Source organism: Eschscholzia californica, unplaced genomic scaffold (genome assembly GCF_041429995.1).
Source record: "Eschscholzia californica isolate CP2 unplaced genomic scaffold, dmEscCali1.0.p SCAF_4, whole genome shotgun sequence".
NCBI classification, from domain to species: domain Eukaryota; kingdom Viridiplantae; phylum Streptophyta; class Magnoliopsida; order Ranunculales; family Papaveraceae; genus Eschscholzia; species Eschscholzia californica.
In genome coordinates this window covers 44,740,639-44,761,941 of record NW_028238461.1, presented here as the reverse complement: position 1 = coordinate 44,761,941, position 21,303 = coordinate 44,740,639, and the positions used below count along the sequence as shown (strand labels likewise).

The 21,303-nt window shown below is 35.8% G+C and overlaps 3 protein-coding genes across 5 annotated transcripts; all 3 read left to right on the top strand.

Annotated features, from left to right (window-relative positions):
• On the top strand, positions 1 to 11,949 carry LOC147545053 (GPI ethanolamine phosphate transferase 2-like). The gene is made up of 19 exons (XM_086636293.1): positions 1 to 267; positions 362 to 458; positions 1,754 to 1,798; positions 1,942 to 2,109; positions 2,213 to 2,297; positions 2,388 to 2,494; positions 2,647 to 2,727; positions 4,145 to 4,197; positions 4,296 to 4,392; positions 4,667 to 4,810; positions 5,545 to 5,641; positions 7,047 to 7,278; positions 7,381 to 7,471; positions 7,606 to 8,577; positions 9,581 to 9,673; positions 9,913 to 10,196; positions 10,447 to 10,778; positions 10,884 to 11,000; positions 11,726 to 11,949. The coding sequence occupies exons 1-17, from the start codon at positions 116 to 118 to the stop codon at positions 10,589 to 10,591; spliced, it is 2,943 nt and encodes a 980-aa protein (XP_086492419.1). The 5' UTR covers positions 1 to 115; the 3' UTR covers positions 10,592 to 10,778; positions 10,884 to 11,000; positions 11,726 to 11,949.
• A 1,820-nt stretch (positions 11,950 to 13,769) lies between these two features.
• LOC147545052 (uncharacterized) lies at positions 13,770 to 17,136 on the top strand. 3 transcript variants are annotated; one of them, XM_086636292.1, is made up of 9 exons: positions 13,770 to 13,965; positions 14,160 to 14,335; positions 14,452 to 14,543; positions 14,657 to 14,699; positions 15,018 to 15,074; positions 15,197 to 15,251; positions 16,225 to 16,289; positions 16,499 to 16,720; positions 16,808 to 17,136. In XM_086636292.1, the coding sequence occupies exons 2-9, from the start codon at positions 14,177 to 14,179 to the stop codon at positions 16,928 to 16,930; spliced, it is 816 nt and encodes a 271-aa protein (XP_086492418.1). In that variant the 5' UTR covers positions 13,770 to 13,965; positions 14,160 to 14,176; the 3' UTR covers positions 16,931 to 17,136. The 3 variants fall into 3 exon arrangements, with proteins under 3 accessions (XP_086492418.1, XP_086492415.1, XP_086492416.1); XM_086636289.1 differs by having other exon boundaries at positions 13,773 to 13,965; positions 16,805 to 17,136; XM_086636290.1 differs by lacking the exon at positions 13,770 to 13,965 and having other exon boundaries at positions 14,100 to 14,335; positions 16,805 to 17,136.
• Positions 17,137 to 19,192: 2,056 nt separating this feature from the next.
• Positions 19,193 to 20,949, top strand: LOC147545051 (transcription factor bHLH30-like). Its single transcript, XM_086635946.1, has 2 exons — positions 19,193 to 20,109; positions 20,203 to 20,949. The coding sequence occupies exons 1-2, from the start codon at positions 19,987 to 19,989 to the stop codon at positions 20,707 to 20,709; spliced, it is 630 nt and encodes a 209-aa protein (XP_086492072.1). The 5' UTR covers positions 19,193 to 19,986; the 3' UTR covers positions 20,710 to 20,949.
• Positions 20,950 to 21,303: the final 354 nt, after the last annotated feature.

Genomic DNA, 21,303 nt, shown 5'->3' with positions numbered 1-21,303 from the left:
GAACTTTTCTTCCCTCCGACGTTCGATCCACCAAAATCCATTTTAACTCATCTCTCACTCCAGTCGGATTTTCGAACCGAAGAATCATTAATGGTTTCTATTGCTCTAGTATAGGATGTCTTCGTCATCACCTTCTTCTTCTTCTTCTTCTCTAACCTGCGCTAGATTAGCAACATGGATCATAGTCGCAGTTTTGTTGCAGATCTTTGGTCTTACACTCTTCGTTCTTGGATTTTTTCATGTAAAACCGACTCTTTCAGGCGTTAGGTATGGTGAATTAATTCATTTCTTTGTTTTTGATTCTTAGGGTTTTCTGCAATTCAATGACGCCACTAACTTTTCATACATTGCTTGGTTTAAGTGGTACAGAGAGTTATCGAACTCCAATTTCTCAGTCCATGGAAGATCATCAGGAGATAAATCAACTTGCTCCAGATCAACTGAGGTCTTTGTACACGGTATTTCATTAGATCTTTTAATTATTTTTGCACATTTGATGATGTTTGTTTTTGAATACTTATTTTAGCTGATTTATAGTGAAGAATGAGTTGAAATAGTTAGATTTGACTAATTGATATTGTTAATTACTTGTCTTCTGAATGTTTGCTGGAAGAACAATGTCTTCTACCATTCCTGAATTCTACTCCACTAGGTCTCATAGTTTCCAAAAGAAAGATTTATCTTTTTTCTCCAAAATTTATTGGTTACTATTCTCATACCATGTAAAGTTTGTGGTTGTCCAACTCAAAACCAATTGGCAATAAGTGGAGATGACCTAGAGTCCTAGACAATATATTATTGGTTACTAGATCACCATTCTCCCATGTGGGACTATTCTCACAGTTTCCACCCTCTAGTTCTCGGGTTCGAGGTGTTCTAGTTTCATCCTCCTCTGAAAAGGCTGCGACAAAAAAAAGTGTATCTGGAATTTAGGATTTCGCCAAGTGAGAAAGTTATTTGGTTATTTGTAACAACAAAAAGGAGTTTTTAAACATTAGGAAATGCACTGATCATTCACGGTTGGTATGTTGCTAGGTTTATTGGGTTCTAAAAGTTCAAAATATTAAATGAACAAAAGAAATCTATTGGCACCACTCCTCTCCGCCGCTTCTCATTAGCTACAGCATGGGATGGTTGTCGGGTTTACCAAGATGGAAGTAAGTAATGTACAACTAGCTAATGATGATCCAATGATGTAGGACGAGAAAGGGGGAAAGAACTAATGAAGAAAATAATGGTATTATAAGATAAATAACCATTAGTGTCACACTAGTAAAACCTAGGTATCACTCCTAGAACTCTTAGGCGTTACCCTTTGGGTATATTTGCATCACACAAATACAAATAGCTTGAATAGCTGATGAAAACTCTTTGTCTGTCCTCAAACAACATGAATACAACCCTTACATAGGCGAAAATTGACCCTTAACATCTTATACTACCTGTACTTCTAGACTTTTAAACTTCTAAACTGCCAGGACACTACAAAGACATCATTAAAAACATTAAAGACCCTTAACCATCCTAATTAATACATAGAAACTAGTAGAATTTCCACAAAGATATGTGGATCGAACCCACAGTATTCAAGGGTCTAAGTGGATCATTCATGTAACACATCCCAAAAAAGAATTTGGGCCTTGTAATCTTTCTTTTGACGGCTCCCATATGCCTTTAACAGTTGTTGCCATTCATCTCTATCATCCAATTTCTAGGCATATTAATCAGTGAAATGCTTGTTTTCTTGTTGCAGGATATGTCTGAGATCCCACCTTCATTTGACCGATTAATTCTAATGGTATGTAATTTTTTTATTAGCTTGTTATTATGTATACTGCCATTATCCAAGATCCAGTCAATTGGTTAGTGATGATAATAGTTTATTATCGTGCCAATATGGAGGACAATTTTCACATGTTGACTACAACCATGTCACTTTAGGTTGTTGATGGTCTTCCAGCAGAGTTTGTGCTGGGAAAGCATGATCAGCCTCCAAACAAGGCTATGATGGAAGCTATGCCATATACTCAATCGTTATTGTCAAACGGAACAGCAACTGGATACCATGCTAAAGCTGCACAGCCCACTGTTACTCTATCTCGGTTAAAGGTGAACTACTTAAAAATAATTCTAAGAGACATTGAAGCAGTGTTTTCTTGTCTACCTCTTTAATCGGGATTACTTATGTTACTGCATTGATCTTTGTCTTCAGGCAATGGTTTCTGGAGCCATTGGGGGATTTCTTGATGTGGCATTCAATTTAAATACTCAACCTCTCTTAGATGACAATTTACTAGGTCAGTTTTTTATTTTGCGAATTTTATAAGTGAATAACAAAATGAAGACTTTAAAGAGCCAGTGTTTTTCTCCGGGTAACGCTGTTTCAGGTCAGTTTTATAGGATTGGTTGGAAAATGGTGATGTTTGGTGATGAAATATGGATTAAGTTGTTTCCCAGATTATTTAGAAGGCACGATGGAGTTACCGGCTTCTATGTAAGTCTTTACACTAATACTTTACTAGCGGTATTAGGGTTGAATTTGCACCCTTGTTTGATGATCATACTGCCCCCAATCGACTGGTTACTCATCAAGTTTCATCTATAAATTCAATACTTTTGTGCCTTTGATCTTATTTTTGTTTTTAGGTCAAAGATACCGTAGAGGTGGATCAAAATGTTTCTCGGCATTTAGGACCTGAGCTTATGGCAAATGACTGGAATCTTTTGGTATTTCTCTTTTACTCTTGTTGTCGCTATTTTCGTAGACCTGTACTTTGGATTGATTTAGAGGAACGCACTTGCACTTCTACTAACAACTTAACATTTTTTCCATCTATTTGCTGTTTCTATATTCAATTTCTACAATTGTATCAATTTAGCAAAGAATTAGAAGCAAAGAAGATAAATATAGTGATGCAATCCTAGGGTTTAGAAATGTATAGATAGCAATGGGAGTAAACCAGGAATTCAACAAGTAGCAAAACTATATCTATATTAAACCCAATGTAAATAAGCAAACAAAAGTAGTAATCCAGTTAGATTCAGGTAACAATCAATAAGTCTTGGCACTCACAGCCTTATTACTGAACAACGACTCCTATACGTAACCAACTTAGGATAAGAACTAGACAATAATACTAGGGGAAACAGCAAGCACTAACATATGAAATTGATGAAAAGATAAAGAAATCAGCAAGGGAGAAGGGTATGATATTCAGAGAATAGGAAGAGAAATGGAGAGAAAGGAAGGTACTTAGAGAGGAAGAGAAGAGAAACTAGATGAGAGAGAGGGGGGGGGGGGGGGGGGAACAAACCTGGGAAGAAGAAGAATGACAACGTGAAGGTGAAGAAAAAGAAGAAGACTTGAGAAGGAGGATTTAGGAGGCAGCTATAGCTGAATACTCTTACTATGATCTGCCCTTTTATGAAGATTGTGGTAGTATTTATTAAATAGGAAGCTTGCGACCCAAGTCTCTAGGAAGAGGCAGCTTGCTGCCAAGTCTCTAGAACCTTCTCTCTTGCTGTCCAAGTAGCTTCTTGATGTCCACGTTCTAGAGATTTTTAGCTGTTGTCGAAGCCTTCCTAAGTTAGACAAAAATAAATCTGAGACTATCTTAAATACCATATAAGTGCCAACAACTAACATAACTAACTATTAGAGTTTAGACACACACGCTACACACACACGCTACACACACACGCTACACACACACTGCATACACACACTTGACACACACTGACACACTGCACACACACACCACATGACTTATCCCTCGGCTACATCATATAGCTTGGTTGACTTTGTTTGTCTAGGCTTATAAAAATTTGTGTACTTCTTATCAGCAAAAAATCTTCTACTTGCAGAACTTCAAATCATCTAATATTTTGCTATTTTATGCAATTGTTCTTGTTCAAATAGTGAGAAGTGTTTAATATTAGTTTTTTCAATTCCCGATAACTACGTCTGCTGAAGGTTACAGTGTGGCATTTTTGGTTGTGATGCTTTCAGGTTTTTATGTGTTTGTTTTTCATCAATTTACTATGTAAAATATCTCACCCAGGTAGACACATTCCAGTCTCTGATTGTTGTGTCTTCTTATTTCTACGAGAACTTCATTTCCTTACTCAGAGCTCTTTGTTTTAGATCCTTCACTATCTAGGACTGGATCATGTTGGGCATATCGGTGGGCGCAGTAGGTAATTATTTTCTTCTCGTACTCTATGGTTCAAATGGCAAATTTGATAGTAGATCCTGTTTGTTCTGATCAAAAAGCATAATTGGATTTCGCCTACAGTGTCCTGATGATACCTAAGTTGAATGAGATGGATGAAGTTATTAAGACAATTCATTTGAGCTCAGTCTTGCACCAGGACCATGGACAGACACTATTGGTTTGTATTTTTGTAGTCGTTATAAACGTGACAGTCTTATTCAATTTGATCGACTTAATCAATTCTATGCTATCTGGAATTTACCACAGCTAGAGACAAGAAGGCAGTTTAGACGTTGTATTGATATTGATAATTTAATATTACACATAATGCAAAAAATAATTTAATATTACAGATTCAAAAAGATAAATAGTATTATCTTAATATATAGTGTTTATTTTTGTTAACTCGATTTATTACCATTTTTTCAATATATCCCATGTATCTTTTGCAGTTCGTAGTCAGTGACCATGGCATGACTGAAAATGGGAACCATGGTGGATCTTCATATGAAGAAACCGACTCCCTGGCTCTTTTTATTGGTTTAGGATCCAAGATCCCATATCATGCATCGGCGACCCGTAATGCAGTTTTCCAGGTAACTCACTTCAAATAAGTCTGATTTTTACTAAAATAATTATTTTATGGATCACATTTATCTTAAGTGCTTGTATTTTATTTCATATAAGCATGTTCCTTGCTTTTTTTTTTTTGAAAAAAAAATTAGATTAATGCACATAAAAGTGGGAGCAGCAAAGATGCTCTGTTATGCTAGCATTACTGACTTAAATAAAAGATCAGATAAGATTACGAAATCATATTACTGCCATATTAGTGATATGTATGGAATTCCCATTTATCGATCTTATAAATGTATTTGTTGTGGAAAATGTACTAAGTTTGTTGAAGAAAATTATGGACTGCACATGTAGAAGCTAATATGAGTAACTAGTATCACTGAAGACTACTTATCATCAGATGTAAAACTAGCAATGGAGGTAGGAAATTTAAGGTATTAATATTGGTTGTACTTGAAGACAAACCTGTTCCTTTCCAAATAAATATTATATTATATTCGGTAATTTTTCCTGCTGACATTGACCCTAATTTATATAGCAGTTTCCATGTGACCTTTGTCGATCTCTTGCACCTGATGTTGAATTCATGTGTCTTATGTGCTGCTAATTATTTTTGCTAAAATAAAAACATGTATTTTACATTGAAATTCGATTTTCAATATGCTCCCATCATTCTACCCCAAATTGGTGTCCGTCATTTGTTAGTTGTTACTTCGGCATGTTTGTCTTACTGGCCTCTTATTCCTTTCTCCAGGTAGACATAACTCCAACATTAGCTCTTCTCTTTGGTGTCCCAATTCCAAAAAATAATATTGGTGTTATGGTAGCAGAAGCCTTTGAATCTCTCACAGGTCCAGCTACTTTTGCTTTTTTTTTTTTTTTACTTTTATAATTAGCATAGAGTGATAGCAAGCTCATCTATAGTCCATTGAAGTTAGAGTTAAGAATCAAGGCCATTCTAAATCGACTAGTTGGATCGGTGCCTAGTCGTGCTAGTTTTATCCTTTGAATGGTTATTGTGAGTTAAGTCACCAAGTAGATCTGAAACAGATGTGAACTTTAAAGTAGGAAACCATGTAAGTAAATTGCTAGTTATATGTTATGTTACTTTCATAAGTGACACAGCACGAAGAACAAGCTTAGCAACGTAAGCTTGAAGCTCAAGAAACTTACCAGCGTAAGCTTTAGTATTGGAGAATTCTGGAGTCCACCAGAGAATATAGAGTAGAAGCTCAAAATTATAATTGATAAACTGATAGAATGCTCATTACAACTTACTAGTGTTAAGTTTGTGGCCATCCAACTCAAAACCAATTGGCAATGAGTGGAGAGGACCTATACTTTATATTCTTGGTTGCTAATTACCCATTCTCCCTAGGGGTGTTCGTTGGTTCGGTATCCAGTATTTTGGTGTCATCCGTTACCAAACCACTCATGGTTTGGTTAGTGCTTTAGTATTGGAGAATTCTGGAGTCCACCAGAGAATATAGAGTAGAAGCTCAAAATTATAATTGATAAACTGATAGAATGCTCATTACAACTTACTAGTGTTAAGTTTGTGGCCATCCAACTCAAAACCAATTGGCAATGAGTGGAGAGGACCTATACTTTATATTCTTGGTTGCTAATTACCCATTCTCCTTATTTCTCCCATGTGGGACTATTCTCACACGCCCCCTCACGTGTGACGTTCTTTGAGCCTAACACGTGTGTTTTTTTCTTTACGGGTGACGTGGAACACGTGTGACTTTTAAGCCTATCACGTGTGGGCCTAGCTCTGATACCATGTTAAGTTTGTGGCCATCCAACTCAAAACCAATTGGCAATGAGTGGAGAGGACCTATACTTTATATTCTTGGTTGCTAGTTACCCATTCTCCCATGTGGGACTATTCTCACAACTAGGACTGCTTATGTAGCATCAACGACACCTAGGGACTACTAGAAAGCAATAAATAACCTAGGGAACTGACAAACAAAACAGAAAACGTGAAAACATAAATTCTGACTTTTGTATTTGGACAACTAAAACAAAATCTTTCCAACTTCTATTGTTGTCCTACATCAATAAGCTACCTGCTTGTTGGGATTATCTCTTCAGTTCATCTTTAAGCTTTTTGTGAACTTGGAAGAACCAATAGTACGAAATTAATCAGTAAATATTGGCAAGTGGCATAAAGCTACCCGATGCTTATTTATCTATTATGTTCATATACTACTTCTCTTACTATTTTATTATCTTTTTCGAAAAGTACAGATGGTCAGAGGTTACGAGCACTGGAGCTGAATTCCTGGCAGTTGTTTCGGTTATTGCAAGCACAACTGCCGGGTTTAGATTGTGGCAGTTTTTCACGCGGTGACTTTGATGATACAAAATGCATGGATAGTAATGCGTGCAAAGTTAGTATAGAGCAGAAGTTTTGCTGCTTATATGCAAAAGCTGCAATCCTTCATAGTTCTTGGGCATCTCAGAAAGATAGAAGATCCAGGTGTAGGATCGAAATTCTTATGACCCAAATAAATTCACACAGTAATATTTTTTCAATCCAAATGTTATAGATGCCTTGTTGTCCTTTTTAATTTATATTCAGGTCCAATATCGTCAACTTTAGGAGCATCGAGGCAGCATATATGAATTTCTTAAAAACTGCAAGTGAGTGGCTATCTCATAGAGGCACTGATGTAAGTAGCACTTCCTTTAATATCAACTACTTGTGTTTGATTCACTTTCTAATCGGCGATACCCGTTAGATTAGTGTTCTATTGTTGTTTGGGGAAAATAAATAGTCAAATTCTGAAAGTTTCAACTTTGGCAGAAACCTCCTGAAATGTTGGCTCCAGGAATTGCCATGATGGTTATTTCATGTTTAATTTTATTGAGCATTCTTTTCCAATCCTGCAAAGGTTTAGATCGTCTTGCTTCAGATAGTTGTAACTATAAGTGGAATTTACATGAGGGTTTCACTTCATCAGTGATTGTGATTCTTGTTCTGAGTATGGGTTCAAGTTCAATGGTGGAAGAAGAGCAATATATTTGGTACTTTTTAACATCCACTTTGTATTTGATATTTCTTCGGAAAACAATCCAGAGCCCTTCTGCGGGATTAGCACCAAGTTTGCTAAGTGTTACACCAAGACATATTTTGAGCAAGAAGTCTCGGACATTTTCCATTATTTTAGTGCTTATTTGTGGGAGGATTTTGAGAGGTTGGCATCAAGGTGGTGTTAATTGGGTTCATCTTCCTGATATTTCGAAGTGGCTTGAGCAGACTAGTCCTCACATCATAAGATCCATTCAAATAGTTGTGGTTCTTCTCGTGATTATCTTTAGCTCTATTGGTCTTTATCTGTTAAACTTTAAGACAAGATTTATTCGTGTGCTTCAAATCAGCTTGTTTATATCCGGATTACTAGTACTGATCCACAGAATCGATTGTCAGGTTCAGACATTTACACTATCAAATTACAGTTCCACTTTATTAGCTCAGATTATTTTTGCAACCCTTGGTACTAAAGTAATGGTGGCTATCTTAGGATCACCATGGACTATACCTATTTCAGTTAGCGAAACTCACGAAAAAATGAACATCAATTTCAAATCTAATCTGCTACAATTAAGATATTCTTTATACGTGATTGGATGGGCATGTATAGCATGTTGGTGTCTTTTGCAACTTTTACTACAACAACCTGTAAACGCAGTTCCTGTTTTGTTGCTATACTTGCAAATTCTGGGCAGTGTGTTTTACTTTTCAGTTGGTGAAACAAATGATAAACAATGGGTTGAGGTAAGTCATCATTTCTTCTTCTAGTTGCAGTTTGTCATTTAATTATATATATTATAAACACTAGGTTTCACTGCGTCCTGCGGATGTGGTAGATCCCACTTGGCTAATGCCTTAGAGGAAGAAAAAAATAAATTTAAACATGCTTCTAACATTCTATATGTAGAAGATGAAAAAAACTCAATTTTTTGGAGAAGAAAGTATAGTGTAGAGAAAAACGTGGATGGTAATTGAGTAGTTTTGATTTTTTTAGCAGAAGGAATGGTATAATCGTTGGAAATGTGTAGTTTTTTGCAGATACTTCCCCTTTTTTTCTCATGATATTAAATGACTTAGACAACCTTTGGTTGTTCCCAAATTATACTTGGAGTTATAAATTGTATTTAAAAAAAAATCTCCCTTAAAATTTGATCTTTATCAAACTCTTAACACAAACCGGATGGCTAGACTTATCTCTCCCGTAACTGACCGGTTGTTTTATTCTATAAGATTTATCACATATAGTATCTATTATATTAAAACAGCTCAGTCAATTATCTAGGGGATAAGTCTGACCGTCCATTATTATATTAAAATAGGTCAAGCGGTTATGTGAGAGGTAAGTCTGACCGTTTTTTTAGTTTGACAAAGATTAAATCTAAGGGTGGAGGATTTGTTTGAAATATAGTTTCAAGTCTTTGAGTAATTTTAGGAAAAACTAAAGGTTGTTTAAGTCATTTGAAATCTTGAGGGGAAAAAGGGTGAAGTGGTTACAAAAACTACCCATTTCTAACGATTACAACCTTTTCTCTATGATAAAATAAGTTATTACTATCCCATCCCACGTTTTTCTCTACCCTCATACTTTTTTCTCCAGAAAATTGAGTTTTTTCATTTGTGAATAGAATGTTAGAAGTAACTTTTCCATTAGGGATCTACCGTGGCGAACGTGGTGGAAACTTAGTATATATATAATTTTTCTGTTGTTGAAGATATGCATTTGTAGATGTCTGATAGTGAACTATAGGTTGCTGCATTGTACTTTCTGGGAATGGCAGGCCATTTCGGTCTTGGAAACACCAACACTTTAGCTACAATTGATGTTGCAAGAGCTTTTGTAGTAATTCTCTCTCTCTCTCTCTCTCTCTATATATATATATATATATATATATATATATATATATTAGTTAACAAGCTTCCTTCACATGCTTTTGTTTTACGAAAACCAGAAAAAGAAAGAATAAGAAGAGGTTTAACAAATCTAACATTTCAATTTCCTTGTTTCTTTCATTGTTTGGCAGGGAATATTAACAAATTTAACATTTAAATTTCCTTATTGTTTCTTTCCTTATTTGGCAGGGAATCTCTAGTCACTCGGCACTACTTTGTGGAGTTCTAATGTTTATAATAACATTAGCTTCTCCACTACTATTCTTTCTTAGCATGATAATTTATATATCCGTGAAGGATGCTACGTATTTGATATCTTCACAGAATATAGGCTTCGGAGATCTTCTTCGGACGATGATTTTCTTTCCATGCATTGTTCCCTTGGCCCTGAATTCGTTTATATTGACTGCATTCACCATCGTATTGGTGCTCATGAGGAACCACTTATTTGTTTGGACTGTATTTTCACAAAAGTAAGTCCCAATACTAACATTAACAATACAAGGTAATACGTATTAAATTTCAATCTCTATATAAACTTTGGTCCGGCTAAACAAATTTTCCAGTTGAGTCCAAAACAGAAATATTTTAGTCATTTCGGTGGAAATATTCCGAGATGCAGTATGATTTTACCGGTAGAATTTTACGGTATAGGCATGCATGTAGGAGTTTCCACCTTTGTGCATGTTGCAATTAATTCTAATGGCATTTTTACTCTTGCAGGTACTTTTATGTAGTTGCCACAACCATTTCTGTGTATGCTGGGGTGTTTTTGATAGCTTCAACTGGGGCATACACATGTTTGGTATTTTTAAGAAAAGGGAGGATTCTTGGTTCTAAAGGAAGTGATACAAATAAAAAAAGTTGATCTGGTGAGAAACTCGGCCATGTCTTGTGCAAGAACTCAGGCCATGTCTTGTGCAAGAACTCAGGCCATGTCTTGTGCAAGAACTCGGCCATGTCTTGTCCAAGTATTTGTCTATCACCTGTATGCCATGGTACTATTATTTTGGCATAATGATGTAGTCTGGTGTCCCAACACGTGACATTCGCACGTCGGTTACTGCTACCCTTTGTGATTATAAATATGAATTTAAGTTTTTATCATCGGGAGGCTGGTTCTGCTGTTTTTCTAATGTATCTCAAACTAATTTTTTCAGGGTTAACAACAATATGGGGCAAAAATTGGATTCTTAATCTTACACCTGCCGCAAGAATGTAAACTTATGTCCCAAAACAATATGGGGTTAACAGCAATACGGGGAATGGTGATTTGTGTTTTGGGACTAAGTAGTACGATTCGGACTCGGACTCGGCTCGGCCAAGATCCGAGTCCGAGTCAGGGGGCGAGTCAGCCGAGTCACTCGGCCGAGTCAGCCAGAGTCGATCTCATTGCTTCCCATAAGTAGTTACTAATGTATGTACTCCATATAATATGATTAATACGGCAATTCAAAATGTAATCATGTTCAAACTTCAAAACTGAAAATTAACAACTAATCTGCAACTTTCTAAAACTATGTTTTGGTAGTTTAAATATTTTATTCAGAAAATCCTTTGGTATATTTTGAATACTTACTACTTATAAATTTTTCTTTTTATGTCTAAAAAATCTTTTGGTATTCTAAAGATTTTAAATACTTACTACTTAATTGCAACTTTCTATAACTATGTTTTGGTATATTTCTAGAAAATCTTTTGCTATTCCAAAGGTTTAAATACTTACTACTAATAAACTTTGTAATTGCAACTTACTACTAATAATCTTTTGAAAGAAACGGAAAATTTTGGTATTTCTAGAATATTTCCAAAAACAGAATTAATATGTGACAAATAAAGGAAAAAAAAATTTGGCATATACTAGTAACGACCCGAGTCAGATCCGAGTCAGGACTCGGCTCGGGGTATGTCCGAGTCCGAGTCAGGACTCGGCTCGGGGTATGTCCGAGTCCGAGCCGAGTCCCGAGTCACTCGGCTGACTCGGCCGAGTCGTACTGCATAGTTTTGGGAAGAAAACGAAAGATATCATTTTGATGGATCTTTTTGCAGATCAGAAATTAAATTGATTTGAGTTTAGAAGGGCAGATTGTGAAAATAAACACTGGATGTCCCAATTTCGATTCCCAGATGAGGTGAAATTCATGGAATTTGGATTGTTTAAGGTAGAATGAAAGTAATTATTTTAATTGAGTTTAAAGTTAGAAAATCACATATGCAATTTACCTAGAGCAAGTCCATGATGCATGGGTTGGGATCCCAAATTCAACCACAATTGGAGCGCCTGAGGGTTGGGCTCCCGGTGAGGTTGGGAGCCCAACCCTCCTGTGTTCCCATTTGGGAGTCCGGGCTAAGGGGCTCCCAGCCCCAATTTTTATCTGACGGAAGTTCCCAATGGCTAGTTGGGGACTACCAATAGTGAAATTAGTGGATCCACCTCATTAACTTTTTTTTTTTGTTTACAGAAGTAATTTTTTCTTTAATCGTTTTAAGTTCTTTTTTGTAAAAACATTTTGTCTCTAATTTATTTTTGTTTATCTTTTTCTAAGTCTCTTACGAATAATATCAAATTTCATTTTTATACTTAGAATTAATAATAAATAGTTAAAGATTGAAATTAACATCTCACACACGTATATTTGGATTTGGGAGTACCTGTCGGACCGCGACATTAGAGTTGAAAAAATTTAGGGGCCTCCAAAATTTGGAGCCCTAGTCCCTCCATTGGACTTGCTCTTACATAGTTAGTATAGAATTTAGATGGGTTAGTTCTATTTTGGTCCCCAATTTGTCGCCAATTCACCATTTTAGCCTCTACAAGTGTATGGAAGTTCGATTTGGTCCCCATGATTTTTTTCAGAATCACCCTTGGGATCTTTAAAACTTTAACAACATCAAAACCCCATGTCTCATTTTCTCTTCCATTTCAGCCTCCACTTCATCCCTCTCGCCTCTTTATCATTTTTTTTTGGTGAAGGTAGTCGATCGGTCAATTTTTCAGTGACCTTCAAGAGGTCCAACGAGGGGGAGGATTGCTAACCCTTTCATCCTCCTTCTCTTTTAATTTCTGTAACTATTTCGAAGTGATATTCGAAGGTCCATTCATTTATAATGACTAGTGTCACCCATTATTGATGTAAGTGTTTAAAACTCCAATGTAACATCTGGCTGGTTGATATCAAAATAAGACGAATTGGGGACGTAAGTTAAATATTTGTAACAATCCGCTTTTGTAATAGGAATTAAACTATTTGAGTTCAGAATGACAGATTGTAAAAATTATTATATCAATTGAGTTTAAAGTTGAAATCGCATTAGCAATTTACTTACAAAGTTTTAGGTTGTAGAATTAATTTTGATTTTAGTTGAGAAGTTTTGATGGGTTAGTCCCGTTTTGGTCCCCAATAGCCTCTGTAAGTGTTTGGCGATCTGTTTTGGTCCCCAAGTGTCAAAAAGATTTCACCTTTTTCCGGAATTACCGTTTGGGCCCAAAATGAAATTAATCTTAAAGTTACCCTACGTCTCCTTCTCTCCTCCATTTCAGCCTCCACTTCATTCTTCTCACCGCCTCATCATCTTCTGCGGTGAAGGTCGTGTCTCCTTCTCTCCTCTATTTTAGCTTCCATTTCATCCCTCTCGCCGCCTCATCATCTTCTCTAATGATGGAGCGAACCCCTTTTGCTGACAAGAGCATAGAGAGAAGATAAGAGGAGAAGAAAGAATTTTTTTTTTCTTTTCAGTTAAGGTCTCCGACAATCTAATTAGTTAATTTTGTTGTTAGGTCAAACATAACTGAAGCATTGCCTTCGATAGACCAACCACATTGCCTCTGGGATCTAACTAAGTGTAGACTTGTCTGGCGAGATTGTTTTTACCAAAAAAAAAAATAAACAAAAGGGCCTATTCGATAGACCAACCGCATTGCCTCTGGGCTCTAACTAAGTGTAGACTTGTCTGGCGAGATTGTTTTTACCAAAAAAAAAAAAAACAAAAGGGCCTAAAAAATCACCCGATGTTCTTTACAGACATTAGTGCATCACAATAAAAACATCAAACGATCCTTGCACCAAATCATAGCCAAATTTTCAAAAAATCGAGTTCTGGCACTTGGTAGATCGCAGTCACACTCTGGTTCTGACTCTTTCTAAAGCTTTTAGTGGCTCCCGTCTCAATCCAACTTCTCATCTTCCTTTCCCTCTTTGTCTTCTCTAGATCCATTTCTACTCTACTTTTTTTGGTTCATCAGTAAGCTCTCTTTCTCTCTCTAACCTTCTCTTTATTTGTTTGTTAAACAAAGAAATTTCCAAGTGACAATGTCCCACATTCACAAAACCCATCAATGGGTTGCAATTCTTTTAAACCCTTAAGTATTAAAAATGTGTTATTTGGGCATTAACTAGTGAAAAATAATTGATATTTAGTTGTTTATTGTTTATTAGATTATTAAAAGCAAATAATGAGGAGAAGTAATCGACTAACAAATACCACAAATCATATCAACAAAGCTGGTATCCAAGACTCTAATAATAAGGTTTCTAGAGTGATAAAAGAACATCATCAATTAGGTCATGTTATTTGGGTTAAACAAAATCCTTCTTCTTGGTGGCTTGGTCAGGTTTTGATGTTCAAACTTCATTTTACAAGTTTGGGTTTTTTTAATTCCCCTCTTTTTGATTGTTTTATTTATCTTCCTATTTATGACAAGTTTGTAATTTTTTTTGTTTTTGTTAGGTTGTGGATGAAAAAACAGTGAGTAAGAAAATGAAACCCAAGAAGAAATTAGTGGGTGATGTTCTTGTTAGATTGTATGGAAGTTATACTTAGTATGTCATCTTTTCATTAACTATTTAATTTCTCTTCTACATTTATGTATATATATTATATAGTAGTATAGATTATAGATCAACTTATATACTTTTTGTTTCTTGTTATATAGCTTGTACACCAACCCCGAAAAATACAATGATGAGCTAAAGGAAGTGAGTATTAATTTTTCATGGATATATTTATGATTCTCTTTCATTGCCATTATGCTTGTTTACTTTCTTGTTCAAAGGTTAATATTGAAAGGAAAGAAAGAATTAAGTTTACCGATTTTTTTATCCCCGTATATTGGCGGATAATATACACTTATGTTATCGGCTAGATCAATATTGGTTCCTATATCAAATCCGGTAGTAATATGCACTATATTGTGATATCAACTACTTAGATACTGAATTTTCGACAATTATCAAAGAATTTGGTGCGCTTTTTCTACTGCATTTAATAATTCATTGGGTTTATATTCTATTTAGGTCTTTGCGAGAAACAATGGTAGCACCAGGGAGATGTTTGAAAATGTGTTGGAGAAGGTATAGTTTGATTCTTATCTGTATTTAGGCTTATGAGTTAGTTTTCTTTTCTGCTACTCTTATAGAATTATCTCAAAACAACTTATAGTCGGTTTCTTCTTTTTTGTTATTTATGCCTGTAGGAAATTTCTAAAACAGTATCTGTTTCCACAAAGAGGAAAACGGTTGACGGCAAAGGTTAGCCAATCATTTCTTCGTAGATCTTTTATCATACTCGGATCCATTAACAGGGTCATTTCTTACCGAAATCGGATTTCCTCTTCGTGATGTATGCGCATAGACTTTATTTTTCCCGTTTTTCTTCCCGGGGCAATATTTCTTCTCGTAGATCTTCGTTTCAGGGTTGAAGCAAACTCTCCAAATTTATGACCAACTTTTCCTTCAGTGATCTTACAACAAACAGGAGTTTTTCCATTGTAAACTTGAGCAATCAACGAATTCCGGCGAAATAGAAGATCTGCATGACCAAATTTTCCTGTTCAAAAGAAAATCTCTTCTTCTTCATTCTCAACAGGAATGCATGTACAGAAATGCCCTTCCATATAGATCGTCATGGCATGAACTAATTTCTGTGTTTCCACACCCCTGCCCGAAATTCTGCTTTGTTTAGCTTCTCCCAAGGTGACACCAAAGGTCTAACCTTCGAGTCTGATAAGTGCCACAAGTATGAGACTTTGGCCATGGATTATATCTGATTTCCATATGATAAAACGAAATGATTTAATGATCTTTATAACCTTATGATCTATAAGATATCAAGGTAAGGTTATAATACGTGTACGCAAACGTGTAATGGAGTACAATTTTGCTCTGGTAATAGTTAAGCATGATAGTCATTGGAATTACTTGGTATTTTGTTAAAATACTTAGGGTTGTTTAAGTCAGATTTTCATCGCAAATTCAAAAGGTATTTTATCTGAATGACCATACTCCACTGTAAAGATTCTTATGAGGTTATGCATCTTCATCACGTTGAAGTGTTTTGGAGAAATCACATCTGACAACAAGACATTCCTCTTCACTGCTGGCTCTTAGTATGGAGAACTATATGCATAAACGCTTGTTCTGTGAATATTAAACTACGGTAACTTTTGCATGATATATATAAACTTATGGATATTTGAAACTTGAAACTATTCTATTTTTGTAGAAAATGCAGGAGACGAGGCTCCTAAAGATAAAAAGTCAAAGCAGAACAGAGTTGGTAAAAATCAGGTACTATGTCGGCTTGAGCTCCGTGGTTGTGATTTTATTTCCTTGTCTTATTCGAACAAGTTCTCTACTAGAATATACATGAAATTGAGACTAGTCCAAGACCCAAGTACCCAACAGTCGACATCCGAAGATTCAGAGCTAAAACTGCACGTTTATCTTTGCAATCTAGTGATGCATAAACTCAAACTAGTTGTCACTCTCATCCACAGGGTAACATTGGAAACGTACCAAAAGTAGGTACTCGAGTTTTAAGACCAAGAAAAGTTGCTATTGTCGTTAATTTGCCTGAAAAACTGGAAGGTCCCATCAGAACAAAAACGCAAGTACACGGTGGGGGTATCTCTTTAGGAAGAACTAAGAAAGAAGCTTCAAAAAATGAAGTTCCACAACAAGATGGGGTTAAAAGGGGCCACAAAGATAGCCATGGCTCTGTGAGTACACTTCCTTTTTCTCCTTCCCTTATTCGTCTAAACCTTTTTACTTGCATATATTAATAAGGAAAACAAAATATCTAGCAGGAAAAAGAGATATTAACAACATCTAAGGACCTGGGTGTACGACGAGTTAGAGTGATGCAAAGTCTTGGTCTTCTTGCTCCTACTGATTCTCCATTCAAACAAAAATTGGCTCACCTTGTATAATCAGTAGTGATATATTAACTAGGTCCAACTTTGTTACCTAGTATTTTGTTGTCGATATAATGAACCAAAATTTTGTTAATCATCGACCAAAGTTGTGTTATTAACCCGATTTTGTGTGGGTCTGTGTTGTAGATTGTACGAGAATTTGCAATAGACTTCAACATAGAAATAGTTCTCAAGTAAACAACAATAGTTATGTTGGCTAATGAACCTTTGTGACTTCTTGATAGATTTTTAGTATTTCTTTGTCAGGGGTGGGCCAGGCCCAAAGCAGCCAAAGCGTCCGCTTCTGGCCCAACTTAATGTAGGGCCTTGCAATTTGATTTTGTTTGTTAGTAACAAAGTAATAACTATATGTGAAACAAATTTGTAAGCATCATTTTAAGTTGTAGCTTAGAGGTCAAGAACTTAGAACATTCAAATTTGTAAGCATCATTTTAAGTTGTAGCTTAGAGGTCAAGAACTTAGAACATTCAAATTTGTAAGCATCATTTTAAGTTGTAGCTTAGAGGTCAAGAACTTAGAACATTAGCAAGAGGTAAGGGCTCAAGTCTCCCCCTAAGTAGAAACAAATTTTTCTTATAGTCTTTTTTTTTTTTGTTGAAAGAAATTTTTCTTATAGTCAGTCCCCAGGTTTTTGTGTGGAAATTTCTTGCCCATTTTTGTCCTCCAACACCACTACAATTTTTTGTGATAAGGATAGGGAACTAGAAAATGGGTATGGAGTTTTTTTTAGGAAAATCTAAAAGAAATAGGAATTCAAATAAGGGATTCTTGGGAGAAATTTTTCCAAAAAATGTGAAGGGGTTGGAGTTGAAATTTGGTGGAGCTTGGCAAGGCGCTGTTAGTGGCATGGCTTGACCTAGCAAAAGTCATCTCTACTCCATTACGGGTGGGTTTGGGACCCTCGTGGATCGGGTAGAAAAAGGGATAAAAGTCATCTCTACTCTATTATGGGTGTGTTTGGAACCCTCGAGGATCGGGTAGAAAAGGGATGGGCTTCTGCTCATAACGAACAAAGTCATGGGTCGAGCCAAATTCCTTGGTCAGGTATGAGAATCAAGTGAGCAATAGGGTTCACGTGACAAAAGGTCCAAAATAGTTTAGCAACCAAAAAAAGATGAAACATGAAATTGTTGTCTAACAAGTACAATACAAAATAGTTCAACAAAAAAAAAAAGTACAATACAAAATTACAAATATTCCCCAATTTTTTTTCCCAGTGACATGACAATGGTTCCTCCTTCCTCAAAGGGACATCTTGATGCATCAATCAATCAACCAACTACAAATCAGCTTGGTTCCACATAAGTTCATGATTGGCTCACAAATGGGCATTGGTGTGCATCTGGTCCAAGTAAGCCGGGTTCGGGGAGTCACAATGGCCTAGGTGTGTAGTTGAGCATCCCCTTGACTTGGTATCTTATGTTCTTCCAACGATGCTAAACGGCTTGAAAAAATAGGCCGACCACAGGACGAAAACTGACGTGGCCGACGCTCATTGAACGGGTCGTTTCTATCCAAAGACAGGCCGGCCGCCTAATGGGAGCCAGACACGTCAACTTTTGGCATGTGGTCGGCCCATTTTTTGTGCCTGTTTAACATTAATAATGTCTTAATCAAAAATTTATTAACACTGGCCATCTTTAGCATTCACGATAAGTATGAACAAGGTTAATCTCTAACTCTCTGTCTCAAATGTTTCACTTCACTGAACAGACAACAGAGATCAGAGAACAGAGGAAGAAATGTCTGTCTTTTTTGTTTTCATCTTGGTTATGTTATTATTTGTACAGTTTTGTCTTTCTATAATAATTCCTGTTTACCTCATCTCTCTTGTCATTTTCTTCTTCTTTTCATGTTTTTTTGCTTCTTTATTTCTTACTAGTAGTGAACTGTGACCATCATTCATGAGTGATAAGGAGGATGTCAATTTCACTAGATATTGGATTGATTTCAAAATCTGTTTAGCTCAATTAGTGTTTGTCAAAATAAAAAAAAATTAGGTTGTTTGTTCTACTTGTATTGTACTTGGTTTTCGACTGATATGTTTTGCCCGCGGTTTAGATATATATTATTATTCGGTCAAAATTTAGAGCGAAAAAACAAAACACATTTTCTTTCTAAATCCTACCCGAACACATATTCCAACAAGGATAAGTGCTGGACGTAGAGACATTTTAGATGACTTTGTGTCTACACCTTTTCTAGTAAGGTGATACCATTTCTACAAGTCCATGTAGAAGAACTTTGTCCACACACTACATTAGCCTTTATAGGATGCTCTCTTCAATATATTGCTCAAACTGAGTGGAAGGTCTGATACTAAATGGTAAGAGGTTAACCAGTATACGAGATCAATCACTCAGGCGATTTACGTGATTCGGTTGTAAAACTTATTCTACGGCGAACAATGACGTAATGATTTTCTTTATGTACGAAGAACAAGACTACAAGAGACTTCTCAAGAATTTCAATAAATACAAATCGTTAAAGACCTGTTACTCTGACTCCTCGAGACCTCCTAACATCTTTCATTGATAACCAGCCTTCATAAGACTAATGAACTTTGAATTGTCAATGGGTAGATTACCGATATCAATTAGGAATTTCCCAAATAATATTCGTCCTAATTTGTCTGCTTAGGTACTTAAGAGAATAGTCATATATCTGCAAGAATGATCTAGTAACCGAAAAAGTACAATAATTAGGTCTTTTCTACTCTTTGTCAATTGGTTTTGAGTTGTATGAATACAAATTTAACATAGTATCAGAACTAGACCCATACGTAATAACTAAAAACAAAAAGTACTAGTTACTAATTTGGTTTTATTTCAGTCTTTATATTCTTACTCTCTATATATATGATACATGTTTCATTTTCTTCTCTTCATCATCACTTTTCATTTCTTTTCTTGGATCATTAGGTAATCTCAATTCCACTTTTATGCTTTTTGTTCTTCATTTTTCTTTTTTTTTCTTTTCTTCTTGATCACTCTTCATACTATCCCTAGTATACCACCATTACTAATTCATCAACCATTAGTTCAAGACCAATGTCTTCTGATATTAAAGCAATTTCAGCATGTAAAAATCATAGTGAAGCAGAAAGAAGAAGAAGAGAGAGAATCAACAATCATCTCTCTACCCTTAGAACTCTTCTTCCTAATTCAATCAAAGTAAGTTTTAATTCAAATTCACACTTTTTTTTTCAAAATTGTAGAGTGGGTATGTTCTGATTTAGAGTAAAATTGATATTGATATATGAACAGAGAGATAAAGCCACACTGTTGGAAGAAGTAGTGAAACAAGTAAGAGAACTGAAGAAGGTGGCTTCTGAAGTTTTATCACAGAAAGATGGAGACGGTTGCTGGTGGCAGTTTCCACCGGAATCTGACGAACTTCTGTTAAGTTACTTTCAGTCTGAAGGTGAGTTGTCATCGTCGTGGCCGTCGTTGATAAGGGTATCATTAAGTTGTGATGATAGACCGGATTTAATGGGTGATTTAACAAAAGCAATGAGGTCAGTAGGAGCTAAGGTGGTGAAGGCTGAGTTTACTACTATTGGTGGGAGGATGAAGAGTGTTTTAGCTATACAAAGTGGTGGTAGTACCGGTGGCTGTGGCGGTGGTGATGGGAGGTGGAATTGTGAAGATTTCGGTAGGTTAAGAAGGGTGTTACAGGGAGTTCTTGATGAGGCAGCCGTGAGTGGAAAAGCATCACCGCGGTTGGTGGGGGCAGTAAGGAATAAACGACGTCGTTTTTGTGAGCAACCTTGATAGAGATACACTCTCGTTGAGCCGTCCAACTTTCCCTTTTGAACAAGACAAGAGGTAATATCTGATTTTTCATATCTCCGAAAGAGTGAAAATACGATATTATTCTTCATCTTATTATATGAACGTACGATAAACGGTGTAGAAAAGATTCAACAAAGGTGTACTTCAAACATTTTCTTTTAATATGTGGCATTGGCTAGTTAATGATATCCATTGATTTCAATACATATTTTCATTTAAGGTGGTTGTTTTGTTAATGTTTCTCTTGGTCTAATGTGTTTTATAGGTTTGGTTTAATGTCACATAATCCCCCTAATCTTCTATCTTACAAGTTTTCTCAAAATATTTTGAAAAATGAAGAATAATTTATATTAGATTACAATAGTTACGCAATAGATTCATATTTAAAACTAATTCTTTGCCCGAAAAAGGGCGAAACTAGGCCAAATTCTGAAATGAACGGATGGCCCGTCACTCTCACTAGATATTTGGAGAAATGAGGTAAGTAACAATACTTACAGTCATCATGTTTCTTTTGTTCACGTCCAAAAAAATATTGCTAGAAGTCAAGCCAAGATGAAATTGTTTTTGTTT